Source organism: Ranitomeya imitator, chromosome 2 (genome assembly GCF_032444005.1).
Source record: "Ranitomeya imitator isolate aRanImi1 chromosome 2, aRanImi1.pri, whole genome shotgun sequence".
Taxonomy (NCBI): Eukaryota; Metazoa; Chordata; class Amphibia; order Anura; family Dendrobatidae; genus Ranitomeya; species Ranitomeya imitator.
The window spans coordinates 356,278,543-356,293,645 of NC_091283.1; the positions used below are offsets into that span (position 1 = coordinate 356,278,543).

Genomic DNA, 15,103 nt, shown 5'->3' on the forward strand with positions numbered 1-15,103 from the left:
GCCCCCCTGGGTAACTATATGCCCCCCTGTGCTGGCAGGCACATGCCCCTCGGTCACAATATGCCCCCCCTGTGCTGCTTGCAGGGACATGCCCCCCTGTGCTGCTGGCAGGCACATGCCCCCCTGGGTCACTATATGCCCCCCTGTGCTGGCAGACATATGCCCCCCTGGGTCACTATATGCCCCCCTGTGCAGGCAGGGACATGCCTCCCTGTGCTGCTGGTAGACACATGCCTCCCTGGGTCACTATATGCCCCCCTGTGCTTGCAGAGACATGCCCCACCTGTGCTACTGGCAGGCACATGCCCCCCCTGGTCACTATATGCCCCCCTGTGCTGGCAGGCACATGCTCTCCTGGTCACATTATGCCCGATTATGCTGCTGGCAGGCACATGCCCCCCTGGGTCAATATATGCCCCCCTGTGCTGCTGGCAGGCACATGCCCCCCTGGGTCACTATATGCCCCCCTGTGCTGCTGGCAGGCACATGCCCCCCTGGGTAACTATATGTCCCCCCATGCTGGCAGACACATGCCCCCCTGGGTCACTATATGCCCCCCTGTGCTGGCAGGCACATGCCCCCCTGGGTCACTATATGCCTCCCTGTGCTGCCAGGCACATGCCCCCCTGGTCACAATATGTCCCCTACGCCTGCACTGGAGCGTGAAGACAAGAAGAGGACGTCATCTTAAGAGGATTGGAGGCCCCGGACCGGACCGCGACGCCCATCGGACCAGAACAGAACCGGGACAGCCCCTGGGTAAGTATAATCTAACCTCTTTTTCTCATCTTTCAGGATACATCGGGGGCTTATATACAGCATTATAGAATGCTGTAGATAAGCCCCTGATGGTGGTAGGCTCAGTTCACCTTCGATTTTGGGGGTGACAGGTTACCTTTAAACCATTGAAACATGGCCTTCTCCCTTTACTAATCAGTGCAGCAAAACACTTAATCGCTGTGCACTGGAAAGACGAATCCCCTCTCACTTTCCAGGGATGGATCTCTAAAGTGAATCAAGTTTCCCGCCTGGAGGAACTCACCAGCTGGGAATCACGCACCCATGAAATATATAGCAAAACTTGGGCTCCTTGGAAGCAATTACATAGTTATAATTCAAGTGGAAAGACATAGCTTATATATGTCTGTACTTTCTGTGAGACTAAGCCTCCTTATTGTCACATTTGCACATTCTGCTCACCATAATGGACCATATGTCTCTGGCCCTCATATACTTACCTCCTGGCGAATTTGTTAGTTTGGCTATATGCTATAGTATTCAACTATGTGTACCTCCCCTTTTGTTGTTAATAGTTGGTAATTCCACCCAATGATACCTTGTTTGACATAGATAACCCAACCTAACCAATGCTTTTGAACTCCCCTCACCCCTTCCCTATATTCTCCTTTTCCCCATAATCCCCCCCCTTGCTAACCAACCCCCCCCCCCCCCACCTTTTTACCTTATCGTTGGTTCAACTAAATGCTGATTTGTAAGGCCTCTTTCACACTTCCGTCTTTCAGCTCCCGTCACAATCCGTCGTTTTTTGAGAATGCAGGATCCTGCATTTTCTCATAGACTTGTATTAGCGACGGATTGTGACGGATGGCCAAACGTTTCATCCGTCTTTCACTGGATCCTGCATAAAAAAAAGGTCCGTAGGGCAGAGAAACGTTCAGAGGAATGTTTTTTCTGCACGTCGGAAAATCGGTCAGCGACGCATCCTGCACTACCTGTCAGTGGCTACAATAGTAGCCTATGGGCGCATTATGCGTCGCTGCCTGTTAAAAGCAGGAATCCAGCGATGGGTCCCGCCTTTTCAAAGAGAGCACGCAAGGAAGAATTTTCCGTCAGGGAAATTCTCTCTTGCTCGCTCTCTTTCTCTTGTTACTATTGATGCTTCCTATGCATCAATAGTAACAAGATAGAATGTGAAAAATAATTTAAAAAAAAAAAAAAAAAAAAAAAAAAAAAATCGCAATATTCTCACCTACCGGCGTTCCCGCGCAGCGTCACCGATGCTCCCGGCAGCTAGCGTTCATAGTAGTACATTGCGAAATCTGGCGAGAAGTCGCGACTTCTCGCAATGTATTACTAGGAACGCTAGCTGCCGGGAGCATCGGTGATGCTGTGCGGGAACGCCGGTAGGTGAGAATATTGCGATTTTTTATTTTTTTTTAACCGCTGCGAAGACGAATACACAACAGGTGCACAGAGCCTCGACGGGTCCGTCAGAAAGACGGGCCCAGTGCACACGTTTTCCACAATCTGCACAGGATCTGTCATTTCAACGTCTTGATGGATCCTGTGCAGATTTGGAAGACAGAAGTGTGAAAGAAGCCTTATAGGTAACTATTTTCTAACCGTTTGTACTATTTTCCCTGATATACCGTACCTAAAGAATTAAAAAAAAAAAAAATTACAAAGGGATTGGAGTAGAGCTGGCAAAGAGGTCTGTGGAGCTGATAGGAGAAGTAATATATCATCTGCAAACATAAAAAGCTTGTGGGAAATTGATGCAATTTCTATACCTTGTATATTAGTGTTAAGACGAAGATGGATAGCTAGTGGTTCAGTTGCAAGAAGGAATAATAGAGGTGATAGGGGACACCCTTAATGAGTGCCTCTTCCCCAGGCCAATTTTTCATTTATTTATTTATTTATAGTGCAGGTGGCGACTGATGGGGGTATTCATCAGCCGAATCTGCTGTCACTGTTATTAGCGGCAGCAGGGGTAGGCTGATGGGAGTAATAGTCCCATCAGGCGCCGCCTGCTGTCTCTTTGGTATAAAATTGTGTGACACTCATGGTGTCAATATGACCACTGAACCCCTAGATGAATTCAATGACAGGTGTAGTTCCTAAAATGGGGTCACTCATGGGGGGGTTTTAATGTTCTGGCACCTCATGGACTCTCCCAGTGGGTCGTGGCACCCAGGGCCGGACTGACCATCTGGCAAATGCCAGAGGGGCCGGTCACTGTAGTGGACCGCTGATCACCTCCACTCCCGGACTCCTCTCCTGGTGCTATACGGGTAAATATATTATTTATTCTATGTGGCTCTGCTGTGGCCCGTTTTATCTTTTGGATCTATACCCTATACCCTAGCACCTAGTTGGTTTACAATCAGGCAGTATGGGCGCCGTGCAATATCTATATAGTTTGATACTTCAACGTTAGCAGGTCTGTCCTGAGTTGCCTATATAATTATATGATTGGCTTTTAGTCCTGTGAGTGTCCTTTTTTTGACATGTGTTATGTGGTTGTACTCCCCTCCTATTTCCTGTGTTTGCCATCTTTTTCCTGATTTTCTAATAAACTTATCTACATTATTCTAAATATTTTGGGATTTTTTTGTCGTGATATTTTTCGTTGGTTTATTTATTGCTTGCGTTGAGAAACACGTGATGGTGTCTCCGCGGCTTTTCTACATGCATTTGCATATTTCCCATAAGGGATGTTGGCAGTGTTCTGGATCACTGCGTTGAGAAACACGTGATGGTGTCTCTGGATGTTGGATGTTTTGATCTCACTGAGGTCATTCATCCTTATATTCACCGACATTGGATGTTATATAGAGGGTAATATGTGACTGGTGTAATATCTGATGTCAGTTGTCACAGTATACAGTAGCGCAGCTACCGGGGGGGGGGGGGGAGAGGGGGCAGAGTGAACAGAGTGGCCCACCCAGAGCTACACTGTCCTGATTAATCAGCATGTATAAAGCACATATACAGTTAAGCCCTGCGGTAGAGCACAGGGAAACACGATCTTCCCGCCCTACCACTCTCTATCCTGTAGACCACAGATGACTGTATGCCTACGGTCTACAGAACAACTGAGGCGTTTACGCACACACAGGACATCAGAGTCCTGGTACGGTGACGTCATTGCTCTGCGCTGGGATTCTTGACATTTGGTGTGCGTGTTGTCGCTATGCAGCATGTTGCGTTGCCACAGGACTTGTCAGGATCCTGGGTTAGGTGAGTTTATGATTTTTTTAAATTAAAACTTGTAGTATGATGTCGGAGCATCATAAACAATTGGGGACCCCTATACATATTGTGGGGGACCCTCAGAGTGTGGGGGGCCCTCATACATTGTAGAGAGTAATTCAGAAGCAATTATACAGCTGGTGGATTGGACTAATACAGGGGCCATTATACAGCAGGGGCCATTATACAGCAGGTGGACTAATGCAGGGGCCATTATACAGCTGGTGGACTAATGCAGGGGCCATTGTACAGCAGGTGGACTAATACAGGGGCCATTGTACAGCTGGTGGACTAATGCAGGGGCCATTATACAGCTTAGGGACTAATGCAGGGGGCATTATACAGCTTGTGGACTAATGCGGAGGCCATTATACAGTTTGGGGACTAATGCAGGGGCCATTATACAGCTGGTTGACTAATGCAGGGCCATGATACAGCTGGACAGCTGGTGGGCTAAGGCAGGGACCATTATACAACTTGTGGACTAATGCGGGGGCCATTATACAGCTGGTTGACTAATGCAGGGCCATTATACAGCTGGTGGACTAATGCAGGGGCCATTATACAGCTGGTGAACTAATGCAGGGGCCATTATACAGTTTGGAGACTAATGCGGGGACCATTATACAGCTGGTGGACTAATGCAGGGGCCATTATACAGCTGGTGGACTAATACAGGAGCCATTATACAGCTTAGGGACTAATGCGGGGGACATTATACAGCTTGTGGACTGATGCGGAGGCCATTATACAGCTGGTGGACTAATGCAGGGGCCATTATACAGCTCGTGGACTAATATAGGGGCCATTATACAGCTGGTGGACTAACACAAGGGCCATTATACAGCTTAGGGACTAATGCGGGGGGCCAATATACAGTTTGGGAACTAAAGTGGGGGCCTTTTTTCAGAGAATATGAATGATAACATCAAAACTTTTTCTCCACTCATGGTTAGTGGTTGGGTGAAGCCATTTATTGTCAAACTATTGTATTGTATTATTCTATTATAATGAGCTGTTTGCCCATTATAATGTATAGAGGAGTTGTACATTGGGGGACTCGAGGGACATTATTAGATGTTAAGTGGGCACTTAAGAAGCATAATTGTTATACAGGCACTCAGAATAATGTGGCCGTCAAATGTGCACACTGGGGGTGTTATAACTTTGCTGGGGCAAAATGTGAACACTGTTCTCTAGGACAACATGTGCAAGGAGTTTGTATCTCCTCCTTGTGTGGTATGCTGCAGGTGGAGTTAGGAATAGCTATAAAGGCACAGATAATTGGCCTCGGGGAGACCAAAACATCCAACACCGCGGAGACACCATCACGTGTTTCTCAACGCAGTGATTCCAGAACAGTGCCCCCATCCCTTATGGGAAATATGCAGATACATGAGTTAGGAATAGCGTCCGTCTCTGTCTCATGTGCAGGCAAGGGGCAAGCGTTGGTGGCGAAGTGGAGGAAGCCGACACAATCCTGTGTCACGGCGGTGGAGCAGATCCTAACTCCACCTGCAGCATACCACATCTCACAGGGAGTTCACTTCCGCAACTATATCCCAGAACACGTCTGTGCCCCTGAATGTATAGGCGATACAGCACTATATCTTTATGTTCCCTCCGGGAAATTCCAGAGAACACAGGACGGACACAGCCTGAAGTTTATCCCCTATTGTACTCGCAGGACAGCCACAAGTCTCGTTCCAGCCGGAAATACGGCTATAGTGCATTGGCAAACGTTCTCTAACATTCCAGCTGGGTTATGCAACGACACCACTTTATCTGACTCACCAAACGTACAGGGTCCTTTCTTTATATTCAACAGAGTTCTAACAGGTGATTTTGTGAGCAAGGCCACGGGTTGGCCGAAACGTCAATTCGCCAAGTACCTCTTTTCACTGATTCAAGTTTAATAAACTTTTGATTAATGCAATTGGAAACCATACGAGTGCAGTGATTATTTTGACTTTATGACTTGTGGGATCGAGTATCCCGTTCACTGGCACTGTGAACTATATTCATTGAGTGCTAGCTTTCATTATTCTGCCCGAAAGTCAACTTGACAACCCTGGGTTGCCATTACAACGATTGGTCTCTCGCGATGACGTCACGGGGCCTCCAATCGGAAGCCTACCAAATATTTTGTGATCAATATACTGTAGATTGCTGCATTAACGGGATTAAACAACTGGGGGTGGTACAGGCATCACAGCTGGCAGTCACAGCCGAGTCTCAGCTATCATGTAAGCCGAGCTCCTTGTGGTGACTACGCCTGCACAGCGCATGATCGCCATGACATACTTATACATCAGAGGTCGAGACTGCTTACTGCAGTCGAAACGCATCTACTGGGTCATGTCGACCATGTAAATCCTTCTTTTGTATGCACTATATTTACTTTTGAAAAAGAAAAGGAAAGTCCAGTCCTGTTGAGCCGGACTCCAATTTTTTCTATTTTCTTTGATGTGAGGCCAGGGCGAGGCTGGTGTCTGAGCACCAGGTGGATGAGCATAGAGCAAATGGGTGAGCTGGAATCAAGTTTTTACTCTTTGAACTTAGTTGGCTTTAAAATAAATTTTAAATTCTGGATAAAACTCTGTTATTGTAGAGAAATTCACACTTGGCCCTCATTGCACAATTCATGTTGTGGATCATAAAAGCGAAGTTTGGCCACAAAGACTGGACTTGGTCTTGTAGGGACCATATGAGCACATTAAGCAGCACAAAAGGGAGAGGAGGTATATTTATTAAATAAAATATCAGGGTTCTAGGAAGCCATTGTAATATTTTACTTAAAATGATTTTCTAACTTGTCAGCACTTTCTACATAAGCTATCATTAGACTTTGTAGTTTACAGATCAGGACAGATAAGAGTCAGAATCTTCTAATTTCAGGGGGTAGTTGGATCCTCCAGGTTGTAAGTTCTATAGAAGAAGGAGTTTCAATGCCCAAAGTAATTGAACATGTTTCGAGTGGAGGAATATGTACGGGGTCTAATGGCAAAATGGTGATCACAAGATTGTTATGTCCAGACTAAACCGCTGATAAAGCAGTGAAAGCTGATGACTGAGATGAATCTGTGATTTCACTGCATTTAGTGGTTACTACTCACCTGGGTAGTCATATGAGGGAACCTCCTCTTTAATCTCTGTAGTACTAATGTTGGTCAGATCTTCACCCTGAAACAACAGACAGATGGAGAAGTCACATCTATGATCAGCTCTAATCCTCCATCTCCACCATTCTCTTTACAAAAGTATAAAACATATACAGTATTATTTGGACTATAAGACGCGCCGGACCATAAGACGCACCTAGTTTTTAGAGGAGGAAATTAGGGGGAAAAATTGAAGCAAAAGAACATGGTCAATTCTGTACATAATATTCACAATTCCGGTATATATGGTCCCCTCATCCCCATTCTGATACACATGACCCCCTCATCCTTATCTTGGTATATATGGCTCCTCCTCATCCATATGTCCCTATCCTGGTGTGTATACCCCTCTTATCCCTGTCCTGGCATGCATGACCCTCATCCTAATCTTGGTATGCATGGCTCCCTCATCCCTAGCCTGGTATGCATGCCCCCCTTATCTCTAGCCTGATAGGAATGGTCCCCTTTATCCTGGTATGCATGCCTCCTCATCAATATCCTGGTATGCAGGACCCCATCTCATCCTAGTATGCATGGCCCTATCCTTAACCTGGTATGATTGGCCCCCATCCTGATCCTGGTATGCATGGAACCATGCTTATACTGCCATGATTGTCCGCCACCCTCATCCTGGTATGAATAGCCGAATCAGAAAACATAAAAATTTTTTAAAAAAAGCAAAACACATATTACACTTATCTTACCGGCACTCCCCCGTAGTGTCCTACTACTTTGCCAGCAGCTGCTTTATGCTTGTAAGCAGCGCATGGCAGGGACGTCATGCGCTGCTTGCAAGTCGAAGGGCAGCTGCCGGAATACTCACTGCTCTGCATGCCGAGACTGTGTGCACGGAGAGCAGTGAGCATTCTTTGCTCTTCAGTAGAGCTCACAGTGTGTGAATGCAGTGAATATTAATTTCTCTTTAGCAGTGGGCACAGGAGTTAGCAGCAGAAGCCGGCTCCTGCCTCTGTGACTCACTGCTCCGCCAATGCCGCTTCCCCACCTCAGCCTGTACATCCAGACTATAAGACGCAACCCCCATTTCCCTCCACATTTTTGGAGGAAAAAAGTGTGTCTTATAGTCCTAAAAGTATGGTAATACTGGTGGATAAAACAAGACTGAACACAAGATCTTTACAGCCGTCTATACATCATAGGGAAGATCTCATGGCACCTTCTCTCCACCTACCTGATGATCCTGAGGAACATTGGGATTTTCTTGTTTACAATCCTGTGGAAGAAGAGGATGGGGACAGCTCTCTGGTGTTGTCCTCCTACTGGATAGAACTGGAGGAAACACATACACAGGGACTGAATTCATTCTTTACATAGAGATAATTATAGGCCGTGTGTATTTAGTCCTGTCAATTACCTGGCGATGTGAGGGGCTGGGAAACTGCCATCATAACGTCCTTGAACAGATCTTTGTGCTCTTCTAAATACTCCCACTCCTCCAAGGAGAAATAGACGGTGACATCCTGACACCTTATAGGAACCTGACACATACAATGATACCGTCACCCCCCTGTTCCCTTCATAGTCATGGGATCATGGGGTGCATTAAAAGAGGTCTGGATACACATGATGAGAGCATTATACTGCCTCTGTACAAATCCCTAGTTAGACCGCACATGGAGTACTGTGTCCAGTTTTGGGCACCGGTGCTCAGGAAGGATATAATGGAACTAGAGAGAGTACAAAGGAGGGCAACAAAATTAATAAAGGGGATGGGAGAACTACAATACCTAGATAGATTAGCGAAATTAGGATTATTTAGTCTAGAAAAAAGACGACTGAGGGGCGATCTAATAACCATGTATAAGTATATAAGGGGACAATACAAATATCTCGCTGAGGATTTGTTTATACCAAGGAAGGTGACGGGCACAAGGGGGCATTCTTTGCGTCTGGAGGAGAGAAGGTTTTTCCACCAACATAGAAGAGGATTCTTTACTGTTAGGGCAGTGAGAATCTGGAATTGCTTCCCTGAGGAGGTGGTGATGGCGAACTCAGTCGAGGGGTTCAAGAGAGGCCTGGATGTCTTCCTGGAGCAGAACAATATTGTATCATACAATTATTAGGTTCTGTAGAAGGACGTAAATCTGGGGATTTATTATGATGGAATATAGGCTGAACTGGATGGACAAATGTCTTTTTTCGGCCTTACTACCAACTAACTAACTATAGTGTTACTATATAATGTCCCATCATCCCCAGGAGTGTCACCTCTCCAGTCAGCAGCTGAATCATCTTGTAAGCAAGTTCTAGGATCTTCGGGTCATTGACATCCTCATGTATCAGGGGGTGAGGTGGAGGCCCCGTGATTGGGCTCAGGGGTCTTCCCCATCCCTCAGACACAGGGTCCTGACAGCGCTCACTAGAGGTCTTCTTCACCACTGTATAATCCTGGTTATGGAGAGACATTAATAAATCTCACTACAGACATTTCCAGAATCCTCACCTCTCCAGTTCTGTCCATCTGCTATTCCCATAGATAAGAATGATGTAATGTGACGTCATCAGAATCTCTCACCTCTCCAGTAAGCCAGAGGAGGATCTCTAGGTTAAGTTGTAATAGCCTCTCCGCCATTTTGTTCTTGTCCATATCCAACCTTGATGGGTAAATCAGAATAACTGTCAAAGTATAGAAGATCTCCGCTGAGAGGATTCAATATCGAGGGGACCTTAATATGAAGATAATGAGACCGATGTAACATCATAAAGAATCCCATGTAATAATACAAATACTGGAGATGATAAGAGGAAACATATGAGGAGACATAATTTGAGGATGCTATATTATCTAGTCTAGTATGGCTTGGGATATCAGTTGAATTGCTGACCTAGTCATCTTCTCCATGCTCCAAATCACTGGCTTAGATGGCAATAGGTATTAGATGGCAATAGGTATCTCTAATTTTTTGAAACTGACAAGGAAATATAGAGACTGGTGGAGGACTCAAGCAGTGGTGACACAGGAGTAGTGTGGAGTCATTCATGTGATATTATCTTTACTAATTTACTACATTGTTTTTTTTCCTGACTTCTACTATAAAACCTACTGTACATACTTTAGTCCACACATCAAACAAAAACAAAATAAAAGTTCATGAGCCAACAGCTATGTAGAAAATCACTAAATCTTTTATAGGTACAATAAGTTTAGGTCCAAAAGATGAATATATCAGTTTTAATTGCGTAATCCACAGTCCACCCCCGGAGGAAGGCAGGACTGGCCCTATTCCAGAAGAGAGGACACTAATGGGTCGGTGTGTGTCTCTACTTCACAGCACTGTTATTACTATTGTTGTATATACAGCCAACAAAGAAATCCCCTAAAATATCAATATCTATTAATACATTTAAAAACAACCCAAAACTATACGAGATATAGAAAAACACACAATGGTGAGGAGACATGTCGGCTAATATCTGTAGACAGAGGAGATAGATGCCCAGCTGATAATGTGTATTGCTGAAGGCTTTTTTACATTCTATGAAAAACTAATCTCAAAGAAAACAATGTGAATTTATGGAACCCAATTGTCCCCATTCCCACTTTTTATGCTCTCCATTAAGTTCACGAAGGGTTAGACCCACTCAGAGGACAACAAAACCTAAGTTATATCCTACTAAAAGTACCGTATTTTTCGGATTATAAGACACTTTTTCCGCAAACATTTTGGGGGAAAATGGGGGTGTGTCTTATAATTCGGATATACCTTACCTGCCGCTGTGGAGCAGGGTCCCAGGGTCACTGCTGGAGGAGGCAAGAGTGGCGCGTTGCTTCAGACCCCAGGTGGGACACTGGGGATGTTCAGTGGTGAGTGGGACCCGCCTACATTTTGTGAAAGCTCGGAGCCCCCGTACTTCTATGGCTTACATTACAGTGGACTCCGGGAAAATAGCTGCCGGGGCAGCGCATACACAGATGGAGATCTCAGCGCCAAGATCTCCATCTCCACATGCGCCACCCCCCAGCAGCCATTTTCCAGGAGTCCTCCGCAATATAAACCATGAAAGTATGGGGGCTCCGCCAAAATGTCGGCGGAGCCCCTGCACCACCAAACACCCATAGCGTTGCACATCCGAACACCCCTTTCTCCCAGTCTGGGGTCCGCAGCATCGCCCCACTCCTGCCTCCACCAGCACTGACCCTGGGACCCCGCTTCACAGCAGCCACCTATTTTTCTCCTCAAAATTTGGGGTGCACCTTATAATCCGGTTTGTCTTATAAACTAAAATACGGTAAGTAAAATGCAAAAGTGCATATAAATAACATAGGGTACTTACTAAATACTGTTTTTGATTAAAAATAAAAAGTAAAAGCCATGTATGCTTTAGGTTCTTGCACTCAGTGCACCCAAGGGTGAGGCCTCACTTTCTTTGAGCTGGACATTACGTTTACATAGCTTCCCATTGCTGGGTGTCCATACTTGGGCCCCAGCCCTGCTTGGCACCTATTGACATTGAGGTCATTTTTGACAAATTCTCAACAGTATCTTCACTGTGAATAATGATTAAGAGTTTATCAAACGCTGAGCTTCTGTACACATACTGATCTGGGTGACAGCGTATATTACTAGAGGTTAGGACCGTCATGACAGCGTACACCTTGGTTTTGATGACATGGCTTTTAGGCTTTTTTAATCAAAAACAGAGTTTACTAAGTACCGTATGTTATTTATATGCACTTTTGCTTTTTACTTACCGTACTTACTGTGTGATAGCCAGTGTGAACATGTTCCTACACGTTGTTTACCAGCTTGTACTCCAGTTCGTTTCTTTTGGTTTTGCTGCACTTGGAGGAAACCTGTAGTGTCAGAAGTAAATTCCATAAGTCAGTACATAGGGATTTAAATAAACAAGATACTCTGCCCCTTTGTCACTTCGATGCCTTCATATGTCAGGGATACAGATGATCTCTTGGTGAAATTAGATGGTATGGTCATAGAGAACAATACTATTTGGCTTCCACAGATGTAGAGGCACAATATAGCAGTATTCCCCATGAAGAAAGGATCATGGTGGCTAATTATTTTCTTAAATCCAGAACCATACGATGTAGTGACATAACCTATTTCTTCCCAAATTACTTCGATTTATCCTTACCCATAACTATTTCCTATTTAATGGGAAGATATTCCACCAGATCAGAGGGACCGTGATGGGGGGTTCCTGTGCCCGTCTTATTAAAATCGACTTCTGGGCTGGTCGGAGGAAATGGTAATCTTCCAGGAGGAATTTGATGGAACTCCAAGATAATGTCCTGGGTCATATACATAGACGAAGTGTTCATTTTTATGGTCTATATCTGCTATAGGTTTCAATTCATTTATTACATACCCAAATATGAACAAGTTCAGAAGATGGCTCTATTGAACTTCCCGTTATGTGCAGTGCGCCTTTGAAGCAGAGAAGTGTACACTCGGCTAAAGAGGCGCAGTGATGCTGCTGACATGAGCGAAGTACAAATGGGAGATTTGGATGAGCTGGTGATGACACCGACATGTGAAACTTACACTATGGTTCAAAAGTTTAGGGTCACCCAGACAATTTTGTGTTTTCCATGAAAACTCATACTTTTATTAATCAAATGAGTTGCCAAATGAATTGAAAAATCTAGTCCAGACATTGACAAGGTTAAAAAAAAGATTTCTATTTGAAACAATAATTTTCTCCTTCAAACTTTGCTGTTGTCGCAGTATGCTCCCTTTGCAGCAATTACAGCATTGCAGACCTTTTGCATTCTAGCAGTTAATTTGCTGAGGTAATCTAGAGAAATTTCACTCCATGCTTCCAGATACCCCTCCCACAAGTTGGTTTGGCTTGATGGGCACTTTTTGCGCACCATACGGTCAAGCTGCTCCCACAACAGGTCAATGGGGCTGAGATCTGGTGACTGTGCTTGCCACTCCATTACAGATAGAATACCAGCTGCCTGCTTCTTCCCTAAATAGTTCTTGCATAATTTGGGGGCGTGCTTTGGGTCATTGTCCTGTTGTAGGATGAAATTGGCTACAATTAAGCGCTGTCCACAGGGTATGGCAGGGCGTTGCAAAATGGAGTGATAGTCTTCCTTATTCAAAATCTCTTTTACCTTGTATAAATCTCCCACTTTACCAACACCAAAGCAACCCAAGACCATCACATTACCTCCACCATGCTTGACAGATGGCGTCAGGCACTCTTCCAGCATCTTTTCAGTTGTTCTGCGTCTCACAAATGTTCTTCTGTGGGATCCAAACACCTCAAACTTGGATTCATCTGTCCATAACTTTTTTCCAATCTTCCTCTGTCCAATGTCAGTGTTCTTTTGCCCATATTAATCTTTTCCTTTTATTAGCCAGTGTCAGATATGGCTTTTTCTTTGCCACTCTGCCCTGAAGGCCAGCATCCCGGAGTCGCCTCTTCACTGTAGACGTTGACACTGGCGTTTTGCGTGTACTATTTAATGAAGCTGCCAGTTGAGGACCTGTGAGGCATCGATTTCTCAAACTGCAGACTCTAATGTACTTGTCTTGTGTCTCCGTTGTGCAGCGGGGCCTCCCACTTCTCTTTCTACTCTGGTTAGAGCCTGTTTGTGCTCTCCTCTGAAGGGAGTAGTACACACCATTGTAGGAAATCTTCAGTTTCTTGGCAATTTCTAGCATGGAATAGCCTTCAATTCTAAGAACAAGAATAGACTGTAGAGTTTCACATGAAAGTTCTTTTTCCTTGCCATTTTGAGATTTTAATGAAACCAACAAATGTAATGCTCCAGATTCTCAACTAGCTCAAAGGAAGGTCAGGTTTATAGGTTCTCTAATCAGCCAAACTGTTTTCAGCTGTGCTAACATACTTGTACAAGGGTTTTCAAGGGTATTCTAACCATCCATTAGCCATCTTACACAGTTAGAAAACACAAATGGTTGTTGGAAATGGGCCTTTATATGTTGCAGAGTGCGTCTTCTTGCAGTCACCGCTGTACTTAGGAGAGCTTCAATCAGCAAGATATCTTGAGTAAACAGTATTTACTTCATACTGGATAAACATGAGATACAATTCAGTGTCACATAGTCCGTGCACTGAAGACAACACATTCATGAAGAAAAGTAAAACCGAAAGTAAGAAAACAACCAACCACTGAGAGCTTCCCTCCCCACATTACAGCAAGTATATAACTTTACACACTATCGCCATCTGCTGTCTGGTTAGTATAAAGTCCTCCTTTCACTTATAATAAGTCCCAATCTGTTGCATATGCCAACACCCTTTCTCAACAGTAAGGACTTATTCAATCAAACCCAACTTTTTTATTAGTCTCTGATGTTTATCAGCATTCAACGCCTTCGTGAAAATGTCTGCTGTCATTTCTTCAGTAGGACAGTACTCTAACTTCAAGACTCCTTGTTCCTGATGATCTCTCAAGAAATGATATTTCACATCAATATGTTTGGTTCTTGGATTGACTCTTTCCATCTGAGCAAGAACAAGACATCCTTGATTGTCCTCTTTTAATTTTGTTGGTGCCAACTGTGGTTGTCCTAATTCTGTCAACAATTGTCTTAACCACAGTACTTCTTGACTCGCATGTGCTGCTGCAACATATTCTGCTTCTGTTGAAGATAGTGTCACAATTGACTGTTTCTTACTTGTCCAACTTATTGGTCCACCTGAGAGGAAAAAAATATGTCCACTGGTAGATCTTCTGTCAGTTGGATCTCCAGCCCAATCTGCATCAACATATCCTGTTAAAATGCAATCATCGCTTGTGGGTAATCAGCTTTATTTGGTTTTGATACCTTTCTACTCAGGATTCCTACTGCTGCTGCGATGTCTGGTCTTGTAACGGTCGCTAGATACAGTAGTTTTCCTATTGCTGTTCTGTATTCTTCATTATTTGGTAGCATATTTTGTTCACTGTTCATCTCTTTGAGATAATTAGTTTCCATTGGAGACTTTAC

General features: G+C 44.5%; 1 protein-coding gene across 5 annotated transcripts in view; it reads right to left on the reverse strand.

The window, feature by feature from the left end:
* Positions 1-15,103, reverse strand: part of LOC138663793 (oocyte zinc finger protein XlCOF22-like) — a 64,603-nt gene that overhangs the window by 30,246 nt on the left and 19,254 nt on the right. The window contains exons 2-7 of one of the 5 annotated variants that reach the window (XM_069750131.1): positions 11,869-11,970; positions 9,691-9,841; positions 9,384-9,563; positions 8,530-8,653; positions 8,347-8,444; positions 7,113-7,179 (exon numbers count right to left, since the gene is read on the reverse strand). In XM_069750131.1, coding sequence (XP_069606232.1) covers positions 7,113-7,179; positions 8,347-8,444; positions 8,530-8,653; positions 9,384-9,563; positions 9,691-9,762 — 541 coding nt within the window. In that variant the 5' untranslated portion in view covers positions 9,763-9,841; positions 11,869-11,970. Of the gene's footprint in view, positions 1-7,112; positions 7,180-8,346; positions 8,445-8,529; positions 8,654-9,383; positions 9,564-9,618; positions 9,842-11,868; positions 11,971-15,103 lie in introns of all 5 variants that reach the window. The other 4 variants (XM_069750132.1, XM_069750133.1, XM_069750134.1 and 1 more) reach the window with 4 other exon arrangements.